Source organism: Opisthocomus hoazin, chromosome 7, assembly GCF_030867145.1.
Source record: "Opisthocomus hoazin isolate bOpiHoa1 chromosome 7, bOpiHoa1.hap1, whole genome shotgun sequence".
Taxonomy (NCBI): domain Eukaryota; kingdom Metazoa; phylum Chordata; class Aves; order Opisthocomiformes; family Opisthocomidae; genus Opisthocomus; species Opisthocomus hoazin.
In genome coordinates this window covers 67,514,814-67,532,255 of record NC_134420.1, presented here as the reverse complement: position 1 = coordinate 67,532,255, position 17,442 = coordinate 67,514,814, and the positions used below count along the sequence as shown (strand labels likewise).

The following is a 17,442-nucleotide window of genomic DNA, read 5'->3' as shown; positions in this document are numbered from 1 at the left end:
AAAAAAAAAAAAGACAGGCAAGTCAGTGTGGCCAGACTACAAAGAGCCACAGCATGGCAGCAGCTTCACAACCCTTCACACGTGTTGTGCAACGCCCATCTGCAGAAATGAGAGCTGTTCCCATTTGCTGTAGAACAAAGCTATACAGTAATCTGAGGGTTTTCAGAACAGGTTTCATTTATCTTGTTGCAGTAGTTTCTCTTGGTAAGAGGGCAAAACTAGTTCACTACAGTCAGAAACAAAAAGATACACAACATTATTTCTTATAAGCTGTGCTTGAATGTTAATTACCCCTGTTGCAAAAGAGACATCTTTATTCTTTCTCAAGCCTAAGTCAAAAAGCGGACAAAATAATTTGAGGGAATGCAAGTTAATGGTTAAATAAAAGCACAAATAGAACAGGTTAAAGAAGAAAAAATAAAAGCATCTGTTGAAGAGCTAAAATAGATACAATGACATAGCTCTATACCTCATTAGGTTCTTGAATAGGTGCTTGCTACTAAGGGAGGGTTCAGGCCATAACCTGGGAACTAACAGTGACTTCATTACTTCCAAGTCATGTCACATTTTCTCAAGTACAAAGTCATTAGAAATACACACACACGCTCTTAACCTCAGCCTCTAGTGTGACTCCATAAGCCTTACTTGCAGAGAAAAAAAAAGTTGTTAAAAATGGACAAATTCCCCTCCTGAGCAACAAGCGCTCCCAGAAGCTCTGTGGTAAGGTGACAGGTTTGGTCAGGCTTGTGCCAGTCCATGCTCTGACAGGCATGCATGTCTCAAGTTCAAGAATTAAACTTCCCCCTACCCTGGAACACGGCTGCCATGGTAGAAAACTGTTTGTCATCTCTCGCAGAATCACAACAGCATCTTCCAGTGTCAAAGTAAATAGCATTTCACTTGGTAGTCAAAACAACAATAACTGCCTAACTAGGTCTTTGAGACTGGTGGAATACATGTGGTGTTCTAAGTCCAAATTTCTTCAGAGCTTCCGAGACAGCCTTTAGCTACTGAAACCAACTGATCTCCACCTTGTAAACACAGTACCTCTGTAATAGTGCAAGATCTTACCTCCACACTATAGAGGAACCTGAAGTTGCTGGGTGTCTCCGACGCTCTCTGAACAGCTTGGGCCAGTGCAACTGCTCCTTTACCTCCCTCTGCCCAGTGCGTGCACTCCACAGCATCGAACGCTCCTGCCTCCTTTGCCAGTTGTACTACAAGGGCCAGTTCAGCCTTTGTATCTGTTCTGTAAGGAGAAAAAATTTGCGCATTTGTACCAGAATGCACACTGTTTAACTGTTTGTTCTAGCCATTTTTCACTCTTTGTTAAAATCTGTCCAAAAAAATCACAGAGTCCAGCCATCAGGAAGCTGCTGAGGGGTTATCCACCACAGCCTTCCCCGCCTCGGTGAAGGAAGCTACTCCACAGAGGAACAGACAGTAACAGCTAGCTCTGCGAACTACATGCAGAAACCCACGACTACTGACAGAGCAGGGTTCCAGGCTTTCTGTCATATCTGTCTTGTATCAACAATGCAACTCCTGTTTCCAGAAGCAAACTCAAAAAGGCATTAGTATTGTCAATTTAGAGGTGCTGTACCATGGGCACACAAGAAGCCAAAACTCGTAATTTCTCTAAATCGGCCAATACGCATTTACTTCAGATGAAGAATCCTTAGCTGGCTACTCGGCTTCAACCAGGATCAGCTTTAACACACCAGTTCAAAGCCCTTTTGCTTCCATAAAAAGACCACACACAGATTCTACTTCCTGTGCAGTACAACAGGCAGAGCCCAAAACGCTTCTTAGCGGAGCATAACTACTCCACACAGCAGCCCACTGCACGCAGTGCGGTTGACAGCACAGGCAACTCGCTATCTACTATGAGCTTAGATTCCACACTGTCACAGGCACCTTATGTCCACAGTTATTTGGCCAGTTGGTGTGTAAGTGACGGCAGATAATACTCACTGATCATAAAATCCTAAACTAATTTAAACTAAGGAATGCATTTGAAATGACTAAATAGAGATCCCCTATTTATTCAGCATCTTCCAACACTGTAAAATGCTGCAAACAATACAATGATAGTACTGAAAACAAGAGTATGTGTTAAACATAAGCCTATAAAGCACCACAATTTTATTCCCATGCATCACTCCCATCTCCCAGCTCACTTACTTGAAAGCATTGACAGCCACTACTACTGGGACACCAAACATCCGTGCATTTTGGATTTGCTTGTTCAGGTTACTGCAGCCTTTTGCCAACAGTTGAAGATCCTGCAAAGAAGACAGCAAGCAGGAAGCACATTTTATTTTTAACTTTTGTTCCAAATCCACTATGTCCACAGCTAATGATAAAAATGTCCAAATGGGAATCAAACCACAAAGGCAAATCCCCAGTGCTGTTTTCCAGACCGATGCATGGTCTTGGATGGAAGACAGGAAAAGCAATGACTACTTCTAATGATCACTGCTTTCAGCTGTCAAGCTGAGGTAAGAAAAAAACCCCACTTTTTATCTTTTTTTTTTGTTATTCTTAGCAAGTCAATACCCGTGCTCATTAACTCCCCACAACAAAGCCTTGTTTTCCTCTCTGACACACTCCTCTCTATGTATTAAATATCATTAGCAGCGAATTTCATGACACTTGTTTGAAGTCTGTGGCAACAGCTTTCGGTTTACAGATATTTACATTTTGCAGCATCAGAGACTATTCATGGAAATTCAGACATTTCAACCCTTCCTATGCAAAGAATAATCCATACGGAAGCTCCACAAGCGAAAAACCAGCAGCAGTGTAAAGCAAGCCAGACCAGTTATCCCGGTGTACACAACCATTCAAGGCACAAGGATAGAAGCTGGGACTTTAGTTCACTTTCCTCTCTGCAAAGCAGGCAGGAAAATAAAAACAGAAACTGCTGCTGCTAAGAGAGTAATTAGAGAGAGACACTCTGAATACTTTCAGAGACAATATTTCAGCCAAGAAATTACTCCATACTGAGAGGGTCAGCATACACAGAGCAGATATTACTATGAAAAATTGAGCACACAGACAATTGCATGAGCTCAGGAGAAACGAAAAGGCTCTGAATACTGTCTAGGTCAAGTACAATAAATGCTTGAAAGAGTAGAGCCAAAGTAACATTATAAAAAAATAAAAAAAGAACATTACAGCTAGTATACGGAAGCATTTCCCTGGCAGCTAAAGAAATGACACACACTAGCTATCCAGGCATGCCCTGCACGACAATTTTGTGTCCTGACCACAGTTAGTTGGTCACCTGTCACAACAGCTAAAGAAGGTTACCTCTTCCATGTACTCCTTCGGTAAAGGTACCCCAGCAGTGACCTGGGAAAAAAGGGAAAGAAAGAAAAAAGATGGAACACCATAAGATTTTTATCCATGACAGCAATTTGTGCTTGATTCTTATTAAATGGCATCAAGTTACAACGTTCTACTCCAGGCAGATCCTTTTTTTTTTTTTACGGAAAAAATACAACGAAAAGAAAAGATTGCAAGATGAACTCACAATACAACAAACGACTGACTGTGGTAACATCACAAGTGCCCCAGCTTACAACCACTTCACAAGCACTTCATCAGGATAATAACACAAGCAGGTATGTACCTGTAACACACTACAGTGAAGCAGCTTACAAGCAACAGGGATATACGGATTCCTTTTACAACTGTGAATCTCAAGACAATCACAAGCGGATGAAACCCTACAGGGCTTTAAGCGACTGGATCAGAACAACAGTAGCAGCCCCCCAGGCCTAAAGAAAACCTTGCCTATTACTTACTGCAGGCCCTCCTCCATGCATTTTCAGAGCTCGGACAGTAGCAACCAACACCACCACGTGAGGCCGGAGACCAGAATAGCGGCACTTAATATTAAAGAATTTCTCCATGCCTATGTCTGCACCAAATCCTGCTTCTGTAACTAGAGTAGGAATTAAAAGAAAGGAAGCTTGTGAGAGGTTGCTGGGTGGAGAAATCATGCTCTGATTACATAACTCAGAAGCTTCTTCCAAGACAAAAAAGCCAAAGACAGTCATGACAAAAAAGGCAGATCCCTCCCTGCAAAATGAACAAACAAAAAGCAAACAGAAAAACACGCCACACACTTACCAACAAATCCCTCTTTACCCACCAGCTTCAGTGCTATTTTGTCTGCCAACACCGAAGAATTCCCATGTGCAATGTTGGCAAAAGGACCAGCATGAACAAACACTGGTGTTCCCTAGAAAGGAAAGGGTGGAGCGAGTGGGAGAGAGAAAAAAAAAAATCAGAGGGCACAATCTAGCAAATCTTCAGCATTTCAGGAGCTAAGTAGTACAGCACTTGAAAGTAAAGAAAAATGCTTTTAGAAGACAGATCTTAAAGCCTTCTGATCAAACATCTGTTATCAGTAATAAGGACTACAGGGCAAACAGGATTATAGTAATCTGCACAAGTGGAGATATTAATCCTCTTAGGAAAAGCATGGCTAAATCCCAGCAACTCTTCGCCATTCTCCTGCACCCGCACCATTTAGATTCCCAAAACACTTCCTGGCATTAAAGACAACTGAGTAGAGACACAGCAAAGTTTAGTGCATTTCCTTGGGATCATCCCACGTGCCAATGGCAGACCCAGAAAGAAGCCAGCCTTCTCCCCTAGCCCCGAACCTTAGGTAGGAAACCACAGTAAACCTCCAACTCTCAGCCGAGCAAGGCCCATGCCGATTGTGATGAGTGAACTAAAACAGTTGCTTCTTGGCTCACAGAATGCACATACAGCAAATCATCCGTGCTCACCTCTAGTGTCTGCATGAGGTTTGGTTTAACAGCATCTTTCATCAAGACAGCCAGAGCACCAGTCACTCCCTAAAAGATAAAAAGGGCAATCAGTTACCAGGTGCACCGAGACCTTCAGACAGTTCCCATGCAGTGCCAAGGCTCTGTTTAGTGCTGGTGAGCTTTCAGGACCCAAACCAGAATCAACAGTTGCTCTAGATATAACTAAATCCAGTCAGGGCAAGGCAGAATAACGACCTTTACATCCTTGTGAGAGGATCTGTGATTTCTGCTGGGGGCAGCCTCTCGGTAGTGACCTTGCTTGGCCACCACTTTGTAGTGAAGGCATAAAGAACAACTGTTTCTACCCTATACCGAGGTTAGTAACAATAGCAGTAAGAGAGTAACCCTTAGGTACGTATGGACCACGCTCACCACCCTGGTATCTCAACTGCAGCATTACCATCTGTCTTTTGTAGCATCTAAACACACTAAAAAGTCTAAAGTTACACATATGCCAATGTTCTTGGGTTTTGCAGGTAGATTTGTCTTGGACTTTTTTCCATCCTCATTTCAGCAACTAAGCTCTACATATGTGCCTTAAAAGTGGCTACATCCTGGTTAAGTATCTTGTGCAGAAATAACTTTTAAAGTGAACCTCTGTGCTCATGAGAGAAAGACCAGGCTGACATCATGAAAGGCAAACACTGGAGGCCACGTCTCCTCTGAGGTGCAGCAACATACATTCTGCTCCCTGCAAAGTGAAAGCTTGTGATTTTGTCCACAGCTGCTCTGGGAAGAGAAAAGGAGGGTTTCGTCACCCTTGTGACTGACACAGTCCAGTAGAAACCAAACTGGTCATTACCCAGCACTTACAAAAGTAATGAGAATTGCTTCATGGATACCGAGACAAATGTTCACAGCAGTTCTAAACACCTTGAACCACGATTTCTTTTTCTTCCCCTTCAATTTCAGTTGGATTGTAGCACTGAATTATAGGAAAGATTTTTTTTTTTAAAGACATTCACTGCTTTGTTTCATTAGTTTCAATCTTGCCACCTGAAAGCTTATTTAACATTTAATGGATAAGCTTTAAACTTCAGTCATCTCAAGAATAATGAAAACTACAGAGTAAAATTTCCATGGTGACATTTCAGGCCTGTGTCACTCAGTGGCACTTCAACACACCCCATCTCTAAAAACCTGTAGTCAGTTCTTGATTCCACATTTCTTCCCAGTTTCTTTGTGCTTCCTGCTAGCATGCGCATGACACTGGTTCTACCACAGCAGAAGGACCCAGACATGTTACTGTGCTGGTCTGGTGTCTGCAATCACCATGTTTCTGCCTGCATGAGAAATATGTAACACTGTCTTCATGATGCAAGCCAATGGTCACCATCAGTGCAAACATTTAACATTCAAGAGAACCTGCTGGACAGGTCCGATACCATCCTCCATTCAGCAGTTGCAATGGATAAATTGAAATATAATTAGATTTAAAAAAAAAAAAAGGTAAAAAAATCTTGAGAGGAAAGACTTCTATCACCTGGACTCTACACAAAACAACGACCTACCCAAGCATCATCTGCCTCCACTGCTGATGGGCAGCAGGACAGACTCCTGTTTTCCAGAAGAGGGTTTAACTCAGGTACTCCAGGTTAAACTGGCAGCGTGCCAGCAGTAGGAATTTAAATCTCAAAGCTGCCTACAGAACTTTGGCACACATCCTCTCTCATTCCCAACAAATGTCTCACGTAAGGACTTTTACAGATAAATAGCTCCCAGCGTAGCCCTTTTCCTGTAAGCCCAGAGTCAGGCCACACTGCTAATCTACTGTTTCTTAGGCTTACCCCAGGAGGAAGTAAAACAAACAAAAAAAATCCCCCAAACACACAAGAAAACAAAAAAACCCACAGCAAAATAGCAAGAGCTGGGTAAGCATGCTGTGTCCCACCTTGCTGGAAACACAGGTCAGGATACCCACTCTGTAGATTCTTCTACCCCACAGGAAAGGTTCATTCCGAAAACGCAAGCCAAACCTCACTAACACCACATCATGCAAATTTGTAACACTCTTGTCTTTTGTAAAGCACGCTATGAAATATCTATTCTATGGGACAACAGTAAGCATCAGTATCACAGAGTCACAGCGTGGCACGGGTTGGAACGGACCTCTGAGGATCAGCCAGTCCAACCCCCCTGCCAAAGCAGGGTTGCCTACAGCAGGCTGCACAGGGCCATGTCCACACGGATTTGGAGTATCTCCAGAGAAGGAGACTCCACAACCCCTTGTGCAGCCTGTTCCAGTGCTCTGTCACCCTGAAAGCAAAGAAATTCTTCCTCATGTTCAGATGAAACTTCTTATGCCTCATTTTGTGCCCGCTGCCCCTTGTCCTGTCGCTGGGCACCATTGAGAAGAGTCTGGCCCCATCCGCTTGACACCCACCCTTAAGATATTTACAGGCATTTATAAGGTCCCCTCGCAGCCTTCTCTTCTTCAGGCTAAACAAGCCCAGCTCCCTCAGCCTTTCCTTGTAGAAGAGATGCTCCAGTCCCCTCATCATCTCCATAGCCCTCATGTCTGCATTGACCAGTGCAACAGTCCTGAGCATGTTCTCTGTCCTGAGGCCAAGTGGTAGGGCTCAGTTCCCCTTTCCTTCTCCACACAGGGTTGCTATCTTCAAAGCATTTATTAGAAGAACTGTCTGGGGCGCAGACTATTCGCCTGAAAACATGCTGAAGTATCATTTGGGAGAGTGCTAGCTGACACACTCCACAAGCATGCCAAGAACTGTATTAATAATTATTACATGTACAGCTGCAAGACAGGGCTGCAGCTTTCAACTGCAGCTTAGGACGGCTTTACATACTGCTAATTGACATCATCAGTGCTACTATATTCCTCATTTCATGCAGCGGAAATAAGGGGATTGAGTCCCTCATCAAAGGCTGCCTCATGGAGACCTTGCACTTTTTGCAAGGCTTTGGCTTTTATAGAATTCACAGTTTCCCAGAATAAGATATTTCATCATCTGCAATTAAATTTGCACAAGGCTTTGCTCCTGCTCAATGTTTTCCTCACTCCAGGGACCCAGAGAAACAGGCTGGCCAGCAGGATGCATTTTGAGTTCTTCCTATTTGTAAATATGCTTTTTATCTAGAAGCCACCATGTATTTCCCCATTAATTCCTATGGTGCCAGCTTCAACCTGACACACAGCCCATCACACAAGACCCTCTGTCCCTGTCCAGGTCACATGCACACACACACTCTCTGGGTAAGGTGCTAGCCACACTAAAGTAAAAAATCCTCATTAACTCCAGAGGCTAAGTTTTCATCTTTGATTTTCCATATGGTAAGCTCTTTTCTGTACAGAACCGTCTCTACCCTTTTCAATCCAGGGACGTTCAGAAATAATAGGAAAAAGTTGGTACTTAAGAACTGAATGATTCTCTTACAAGGTCATCTGCTGTAACTGGTTCTCCTCTCTTGCTCGAAGCGACTACCATTCTGCCCAGTCGCATTTTCATATCATCCAACCCGTCAGAGAGCGCTAGAACTGCCATGATTTCACTGCTCACCGTGATGTCAAACTGAGCCTGCAAGAGATGAATAAAGAACGTGAACTGATCAAGATTCCCTAGCAAGCAATCCTCACCTCTGTTACATCCTTGAAACAAGGCCAATCATCACCACCATGACAACAAAAACCAAAACAAACAACCAGACAAACAAATGTAAAAGCAATCCAAAAGATTACTCTCCGAGCATACTTCATTTAATTTAGCTATTTTAAACTGGATTTTTCTCTGCAAAACTAAGTAAAAACTACTTATTCCATTAGTATTACGTGACCTTCTCCTGACATATATATTAGTGATTCATTTAAGAATACTTAACACTAACAAATTATATTTCTGAAGACTGAGCTTACTAACTCATCTGACTATCACTAAGCAGTACAGGAACCGACAAAAAAAAAAAAAAAAGCAGATTCTATAGGAAATGAAGGATAGAATTCATCTGACATCACACAGACACCTCCAGCAAAGCTACACACCCTAGGGAATTTCAAGTCAATAGAAAGGCTTTTTGGAACACAATTCATTTGAACTATTAATTTGACAGTTACTTAAGGGATGAGAGAAGTCACAGCCCAGATTGCCTATTTTACTCTATTGATTATGTAATGAATCTAGACGACAAATTCAGATACTGTGTCTAGTTTCGGCCAGATACATCCCACCCAAAGCATCTGCAGTGATGAAGATTAGCCACTGCCATGCAGCATGTTTACAGAGGGCATTTGTGTACCACTGCTATTACGCCAGCCACCTCGGTTTGGGAAACCAACAATCAGGAAAGAACAAGGAAGGAGGAGACAGACAATAAAACTAAACACTGCACTGGCAGTGAATTTAACTGCTTGGGTGAAGGGACTTTCTGCTTTCTCTTTAATAAGGTACTGGTAAAAGATGGAAATATCTGGAGTTACAGAAACTTGCTTTACGACCACATTTTTCAAAGTACTTTTTAAAACATGCAAGAAAAGGGAACAATTACCGTTCGTGAGAAGCCTTTTTCTGTTGGAGATTGTCCAATAGTGATTTTCCTAAGGAACCTGTCATTTGTATCCAGTACTGTGAGGAATGCAGAGAGAATGAGAAGTCACGTTGCAAGTCATAAGTCAAATCTATGCCCTATGACAAACACTCAGCTAGATGACCACTGAACAGAGGATGGCGGTTTGAGATACCACCCTCTCCTAAAGAATGGCAAGTGCTGCTCACTGTGATTCTTCCCCACAACAGAACTGTAACAAAGCTAAGATGCCCAGAACCACATGCAGACCCTGCGCTGCACCCAGAGGCAGTCTACCTCCCTCTGCATGCATTAACCACAAGCCCAAAGCCTCTCTGAAAAGCAGAGCTCCCAGTATTATTCCAATTTCTTTTCCACCATCATTAGTCAATGTGAAATCAGGGAATTATCACAGCCAAAAAGAAATAAAATTATTATTTTCTAGGTTAAGTGATAAAACGGTCAGATTCTACTACTTTGTGACACACAGCCCCATTAACTCAAATTACCTTGGAAACACAAACTATCAAATACTGGCTTAAATTTGCTGTTTCTTACTATCTGCTTGAAAAATTCTAGGTATTTTATAAAATATTTCCCATGAGGCTGATTACTTTAGCCCCATTACAGGTTATGAAGAAAATTTTGGAGAATACATTGCACACTGCATTTTAATAAAAAGAATCAATACTCTTGAGGTCTACATCAGAAAAAAAGTTCCTTATCTGAAATTTCTTTTGCTAGTGAAACATTAAATCTGCCAGACCAGAGACTGATCATACCTTCAGGTATCTTTAAAAACCTTTTAAAAATCTGGCCTTTATTTGCTATTAGTCCCCAACAGCAAATAACGAGCAGACTAAAGCAGAGTTTAATCCCAGAGCAGAACCCTCTCCTTGCTCACAGTGCTTTCTCAAGTCAGGTAAAACGGCTGTTTGGCCACAGCTGCCAAACTCACCTCTCTCAGTGACTGACAAATCCAGAAACACAAATTTGCACCAATTAGTGAAGCCTGCTCTGAATTCACAAAGATTAGGATTCAAGCCCCTGCATCTGACCCTTTAGCAATGGGATCCCAGCTGCAGGCATCTGTCGCACCAAACACTCAGGAGGAGAGGCCAGCCTTGCCCTCTTTCCCATTTTCCCAGTAAACACGGTTCCCGCTGCACTTCCAAACCTCTCTTCTGATACAGGTTTTGTTTCTTAATAATTCTCTAATAGCTCTTGTACCTCTTTGCCATGTTATGGTGCCTGGGTCAATGTCCAGTCTCACAAATAAGTTTACTTCTTCCTTTGTCAAAGCCGTAGGATCAGTTTTGTTAATGCCCAATTTCTATGGGAGGAAAGGACAAATGAAAGGAAAAAAGGTATAATGAAAAGATTAACAGAAATGAACCTTTCACCAGAGCAATAAGCCTTCACCAGCAGCATCTGCATATTCAGAAAAAAGGAGGGGCTGCCTTTCTGGTACCCCTTCTCGCAGACCCCACGACAACATAAGATGATCCATATCAGTGTATACGTGGAAGCAGAGCTTGCCGCTGGCCAGCTAGTAAAGGACAAGGCAGCCAACAGAGCTCATTAGGGCAGGTTGTCACCGAGCTTTGTGTGAGGCATCTACAGAAAGAGTAAGAGAGAGGCAGCTCTGCAGCTCCTTACACGCCTTGTTCTAATCATTAGTTTCACATGCTTACATCCATTTCTCATTAGTTTGCCTAGGGTCACTGCACACAGCCATCCGTGTTTAAAGACGCTGCTTTCAGCATGCTGGTTAAGCAGCACAAAGGAGGAATTAAACAATTCAGTCACAAGGCTGTCAGCATCCCACAAAGCTGATCTTGAACATACTGAGAGGATGGGCAGTTTGCCAAGTTGTTTAATTGAGAGAAGAATTATCTCAAGAAGCCTGATACAAGTGCAAGCTTAGGAATGAGGAAAACGATTGAGTTGACTTATGAACGAGCAAGCTTTTTGTAATTAACTAGACAGCTAAGTTGTATTTTTTGCCTGAAAAACAACAGGGAAGAACAAAGTCTGTTCTCTTCCTCTTCAAGCACATCATTTAGAAAAACAAATAAATAAATAAGATAAAATAAATATAATCTCTTTCTGGAGTATTAGCATCCTGTTCACATCTCGACATTTACTAAGCAGGAGATTGGTTAGGGTAGAGTTCCGTCAGCAACACCAAGCAATATGACATAGCTTCTCTGCTCAGCATTGGAACCAAACCACACATTCTCTAATGGTTGAGACATTACAGCCAGTTCATAAATCAGTTTTTAGCTTTCTACATAGTCTGACTATTGCTCCTGACCTCCAGATGCACAACTGATCCAGCCTGAATAATGTAGGAACAGGTTTGTTCTTGGAATGAACTTAGCAGGCCCCAGCCTGTCCTCCCAGCCAGAAAGTCCAAGCCCAGTGCAAAACTATTCCTCTGTTCATCCTCATTTTTCAAGAAGTCAGGGACACTTGCTAGCTCACATTAATTTCTGAGGATCAGAGAAGCTGTGGTCCGCCCAGGGACTGTCACTCAATGACAGAGCTACTCATCTAACTGGAAATTCTATTTTGAGGGAGAGGACGAGTGGGGGATGTAGGGGACATGTATTTTTTCCATTCTTCCCTATTTGTCAATTCTGGATAAGACAAAAAAATTCTGTGTTCTCTTTTGGCTGAATTTTATAAATTGCCTTTTTTTGTGCTGTATTATCTACACAGCTGTCACATAGGAACTATTAATTTCTAGCTGTAACTGGGGGTAAGGTACAGAGATTGATTCAGGTCCTTTCTTAAACTGCATTAAGGATACTGAATTGACACTATTAATAAAGGGCACTAATCCCTCTGCCTCTTCCCACTGTGTTACTCATACAGCTTATGACAAAGAGAGTTACATCAACTATTCTTCCCCTTGAGGCTGCATCTCACTGTTTGCACTGGACAAAGGGCTACCACACTTCTGCATTTTATGTAAAAAATAAATGCCAGCAGAATGACCTACAGGACAACATGAGGGTTTCTGTAACCTATCTCTGCCTGCATAAACAATGAGTAAGTGGAACAGAATCAGAAATCAATGCGAAACCAGTGAACTTACCTGTAGTCTTCGGATCTGAATATCTGAGAACTTCCTAACACCACTGACAGAAGGCACCAAACGGTTGTAGAGAGCCTTGCAGAATGAAAATAAGAAGTCAGTTAGCACTGCTGGCCAGGATGTTTTGGGTGTGCCAAAGTGGGCTGGGCTCAAATGCATCATAAGAAAGGATCATACCTGGTCGGTCTGGGTTAGCTCATGGAATATACGTGCATCGACAGCAGCAGCGACCAGGTTGTTGGCTGCAGTGATAGCATGGATGTCACCAGTGAGGTGAAGGTTAAACTAGAGGACACAAAACATATCAGTTACCTCATCCTGCTGCAATTATCATTTATTTCAATTCATCGTAGACAGATGGAAAGAGAAGTATTAATAGCAATGTAAAAGTGGGTGAGGGTGGAGGAGGAGAGATTGCTCACTGCAGCATGTGGAAGAGACGAAAGAATTTCTCTAAAACAGAAAAATGCCTCCCCCACATTTAAGTCATGTTACAAACTTCCAGAACGAAGCTTCCGAATAAAAACATTTTTTTTTTTCAGAACAGTTTTCACAGACTCCTTGACACCCAAGAAGACCATGGTACGGCACATCTGCATTGCTCCTCCCTCACCTTCCTTCTGACCCACTCTCATTATTCGCACAACAGGTTTCACACACACATTAGCTGAAGCTGCTGCTGCTCCCACAAAGATATCTGATCTAAACTGAAACTAGCAACGTTGGGTAGCGCTAGCAGTAGAGCTGTGGTTGCACAGAGCTCTGCATAAGCTAACCACTCAAACTCACAGTGTCGTAGGCAGAACTTGTAGACCACGTACTACTCAGTGACACTGCTAGTAAGTTTTCTTGGTTCTAGCTCATTAAAAGATAGTTTGAGTGGGTTTGTCTACGTGAGTTATCTGGCTGCACTGTAGCTATACTGACTAATGGCTTGGGATATATAGCTCACGTGACAAACTTGCATTATGGCAGGGGAGTCAAAGGTGTGGTTAAAACAGCCATTTTCCTCTGCAGCAGAGCAGCAAAGGAGGAAGAAGAAAAGCGGACATTCGAAAGTTGACAGCAGACCTTACGATACTATTCTGCTGAAGCCTTGCTACAGTGGTCTTAAAAAACAGGCAGCTGTAATGGGTTCACGCAGCAAGGTTTTGGTAGCGGAAGGGCTACAGCTTCTGTGAGAAGCTGTCAGAAGCTTCCCCTTTGTCCGACAGAGCCAATGCCAGCTGGCTCCAAGATGGACACTGCTGGCCAAGGCCAAGCCCGTCAGCGATGGTGGTAGTGCCTCTGGGATAACATATTTAAGAAGGGGAAAAAGTTGCTGTGCAACAGCAACTGTAGCTGGAGAGAGGATTGAGAATATGTGAAACACCCCTGCAGACCCCAAGGTCAGTGCAGAAGGAGGGGAGGAGGTGCTCCAGGCACCGGAGCAGAGGTTCCCCTGCAGCCCATGGAGCAGACCATGGTGAGGCAGGCTGTTCCCCTGCAGCCCATGGAGGTCCATGGTGGAGCAGATCTCCACCTGCAGCTCAGGGAGGACCTGGAGCAGGAGCTCACAGCAGGACCTGCAGACCCGTGGAGAGAGGAGCCCATGGTGGAACAGATTTGCTGGCAGGACTTTTGACCCTGTGGGAGACCCACGCTGGAGCAGCCTGCTCCTGAAGGACTGCACCCTGTGGGAAAGACCCACACTGGGGCAGCTTGTGGAGAACCGTCTCCCATGGAAGAGACCCCACGCTGGAGCAGGGGGAGCGTGAGGAGTCCTCCCCGAGAAGGAAGGAGCCACAGAGCCAACATGTGATGAACTGACCGTAACCCCCATTCCCCATTCCCCTGTGCCACTTGGGGGGGGGGGAGGAGATGGAGAATTCAGGAGTAAAGTTGAGCCTGGGAAGAAGTGAGGGGAGGGAGGAAGGTGTTTGAAGACTTGTTTTTTATTTTCTCATTATCTTACTCTGATTTTGATTGCTAATAAATTCAACTAATTTCCCCAAATCAAGTCTGTTTCGCACATGATGGTGATTGCTGAGTGGTCTCTCCCCATCCTTATCTTGATCCATGAGCCTTTTGTTGTATTTCCTCTCCCCTGTCCAGCTGAGGAGGGGGAGTAGTAAAGTGGCTTTGGTGGGCATCTGGCATCCAGACAGAGTCAACCCACCACAACAGCTAAAAGCAGAATGAGTTTAGTCACACACTGATTATAAATCCTAATTAGCAAATGCTTATTGTTTTGTCACTCTACATATATGCAAAAAGAAGCAACTATTACTACCTTGGCTCTGCAGTATGAACTCAAAAGTTTTTCATTTGCTAATCTTTTCCTAGGATGAAAGCCGCATGCAGAAATATGCAATGATGTGTCAAGGTCATCACTGCAACTAGTGACTCCAGATACTTTGATTTTACGAGACATATATCGATTAAAACACCCCCCACAAAACCATGTGGATTTAAACCATGTGGGTCATACTTAAAGAAAGTCCTTTCAGCCGGTTTGGTTCCAAGAGTGGGGCCGTTTCCCACTGCTGCACACAGTCAAGTATTTTGGTTTGTCTCATTAACACTTCCAAATAGGAGGAGATTACTTTTCCTGTCACATCTATCACTCACACATGTTCTCAGCACCTCACTAAATCAATATTCTGCCTGCGTAACATTTTTATCTTTTATGGACTTGCTGCATCAATTGGAACAAACAGCCCTTTCGATCATTTCTGCTTTTCTTCCTAGAATTGTCCTGTGTCAATCTACAGTGCACAAGACAAAGGCAGAATTATACAGGCAATTACTTTGAAAGTTGAGAGAAGCACGAGAGCACATGCTACACGTGCCTTTCAATTCCCTGCCCCCAGACATGGGATTTTACTTGTTGCCAAGTCACATCAGAAATAAGCTGCAGTGCCAGTCCCCCACAGGCTGAGGTCTTGGCACCACTGATTCCCAACTTCCCTTTTCCTGCTTCATGTTAGTAATCTAAAACACAAGTGCACCAAAATAGCTCACAGAAAGAGTCGGTGACCACCACTGCTGAAAGAACTACTTAATATGCTTCTAAAACTTAAGTCATTATCATCTTCATTTCAGTGCTGGGAAAAAAGAGGCACAGCATGTACTTTGCTGAAGGGTATGCAGTAATTCCAGGCAGAGAAGGGGAGGGAACAGAGGAACTGGGAATTCCCACTTCTATGAAGTTCCCTGACCATGCAGGCACCATTCCGCAACAATCAAAGATATTTGGGTTTTTTAAGAAAAAAAAAAGTTTTGCTGAAATCAAGCATTCAGTTCTTGGGAGTGCTGCACCGGGCCGTAAACAAAACAGATTTCCTAAGTTATCTGACTGCGGTATCTCTTCAAGGTCTGTGAGCTATATGCGCAATGAGGCTTTGTATAAAGAATTACCTCTTCCATGGGGATAACTTGACAATAGCCACCACCTGCAGCTCCACCTACAGAGAGACAATAGTCAAATCATGCAAATAAAGGTCTCTCCAGCCCAGAGGGGTATTATATGTGTTTGCTTAATGGCTTTAAAAAGGCAGCTACTGTTGAGCAGCTTAGTTGCATTTGAAGACAACACCCAAGAACTTACACAAGGTTTTTCTTTCTCAAAATAAATGAGAATTATGTAAAATTGTAACTGGGAATTATGCAAAACTGCAATAAACCAGAATAAGAATCTCTGAATGCCATCTTTCCCCATTTACTCAAACTGCAAGCAACAGAACAGCTCATACCCTTTATACCAAAGGTTGGCCCCTGAGAAGGCTGCCGAACACAGGCAAAGACATTCTGGTGAAGGTGCGCTCCTAAGGCTTGAACAAGGCCGACAGTGGTGGTGCTCTTCCCCTCTCCCAGCGGAGTAGGAGTTATCCTGCAGTGAACAAGCAGAACACACACAATGCAACCTTTGTGGTGGGTGAGAATCAAAACACTTTACAGGGATAAAACAGTCACCCAGTGACTGCAGCTAATGCCAACTCAAGTTCTGGATGGGCTCAGACTTCATGTAATCTTTATCAGTTTGAAACTAGCATGGGATTGGCAAATTATCACATAACTGCCCAAGATGTTCCTCTGAAACAACCTGCTAGTGACTGCTGAATGCACGCTACTAGACTAGCAGAACTTTCACTATGATTCAGTCTGCCCTTCATAACGCTGACCTGCAGAGCAAAACCATTCATCTCCAGAAGAGAAATGTTAAACTACATTCCCACTACTTGCCACAAGAGATAGATCTATTTCCCAACCCACAAGATTTTCAGTGTGACTTACTGAAACTCACAACACCCCATACAGTTACCTTACCAAAAGACAATACAATGAAAAGCCATGCTAATAAAATTTCTTTCCACCTTGACATTGCGTAAGTGATGCCTCAGTTAAGGAAGTACCTACCCAGTAACAACAACGTATTTGCCATCTGGCTGGTTCTTCAGCCGTTTCAGAGCCGACAGATGAACCTTGGCTTTAGTTTGGCCGTAGAGCTCCACCTCATCAGGGAGCAGGCCAACTTCTTTTGCAACTTGATCAATGGGCTTGGGTACGTAAGACTGCGATATTTCAATATCACTTAAAGAAAGAGAGCAAGGTCAATTTATAAGTCAAAGAATTCTCACAAATTTCCTGCTTCTGGATGGCATAAGCTACAAATACCCAATCTATATTTTAGAAGGGAAGCTTTAACCCCTCCTAGTTAAATGAATCAATCCCACTGATACTGGCTACATTAGAATAGACACATCCTCAGAGTTTATTTTTGTTTTTTGGTTTGGAAAAAAAAAAACCACCCAACAACAAAAAATAAGAAAAAAAACCAACAAAACCTTCCCAACCAACAGCCCCCACCTCCAACCTAAGAATGCCTTTTTGTAGGCAATGTGTTATGCTCCCTTATGTTAGTTTGTATGTTTTTCACCTGCTCCCTGGGGACTTGACATGAACAACTCTTACTTCAGGATGCTAGGTTTT

The 17,442-nt window shown here is 43.1% G+C and overlaps 1 protein-coding gene across 1 annotated transcript in view; it reads right to left on the bottom strand.

Annotated features, from left to right (window-relative positions):
* MTHFD1 (methylenetetrahydrofolate dehydrogenase, cyclohydrolase and formyltetrahydrofolate synthetase 1) overlaps positions 1-17,442 on the bottom strand; it is a 45,794-nt gene that overhangs the window by 7,209 nt on the left and 21,143 nt on the right. Inside the window, exons 11-24 of the mRNA XM_075426872.1 lie at positions 16,870-17,043; positions 16,206-16,342; positions 15,871-15,917; positions 12,649-12,756; positions 12,472-12,546; positions 10,599-10,701; positions 9,351-9,427; positions 8,246-8,386; positions 4,809-4,877; positions 4,141-4,252; positions 3,813-3,952; positions 3,316-3,357; positions 2,185-2,285; positions 1,072-1,249 (exon numbers count right to left, since the gene is read on the bottom strand). Coding sequence (XP_075282987.1) covers positions 1,072-1,249; positions 2,185-2,285; positions 3,316-3,357; positions 3,813-3,952; positions 4,141-4,252; positions 4,809-4,877; positions 8,246-8,386; positions 9,351-9,427; positions 10,599-10,701; positions 12,472-12,546; positions 12,649-12,756; positions 15,871-15,917; positions 16,206-16,342; positions 16,870-17,043 — 1,504 coding nt within the window. The remainder of the gene's footprint in view (positions 1-1,071; positions 1,250-2,184; positions 2,286-3,315; positions 3,358-3,812; positions 3,953-4,140; positions 4,253-4,808; positions 4,878-8,245; positions 8,387-9,350; positions 9,428-10,598; positions 10,702-12,471; positions 12,547-12,648; positions 12,757-15,870; positions 15,918-16,205; positions 16,343-16,869; positions 17,044-17,442) is intronic.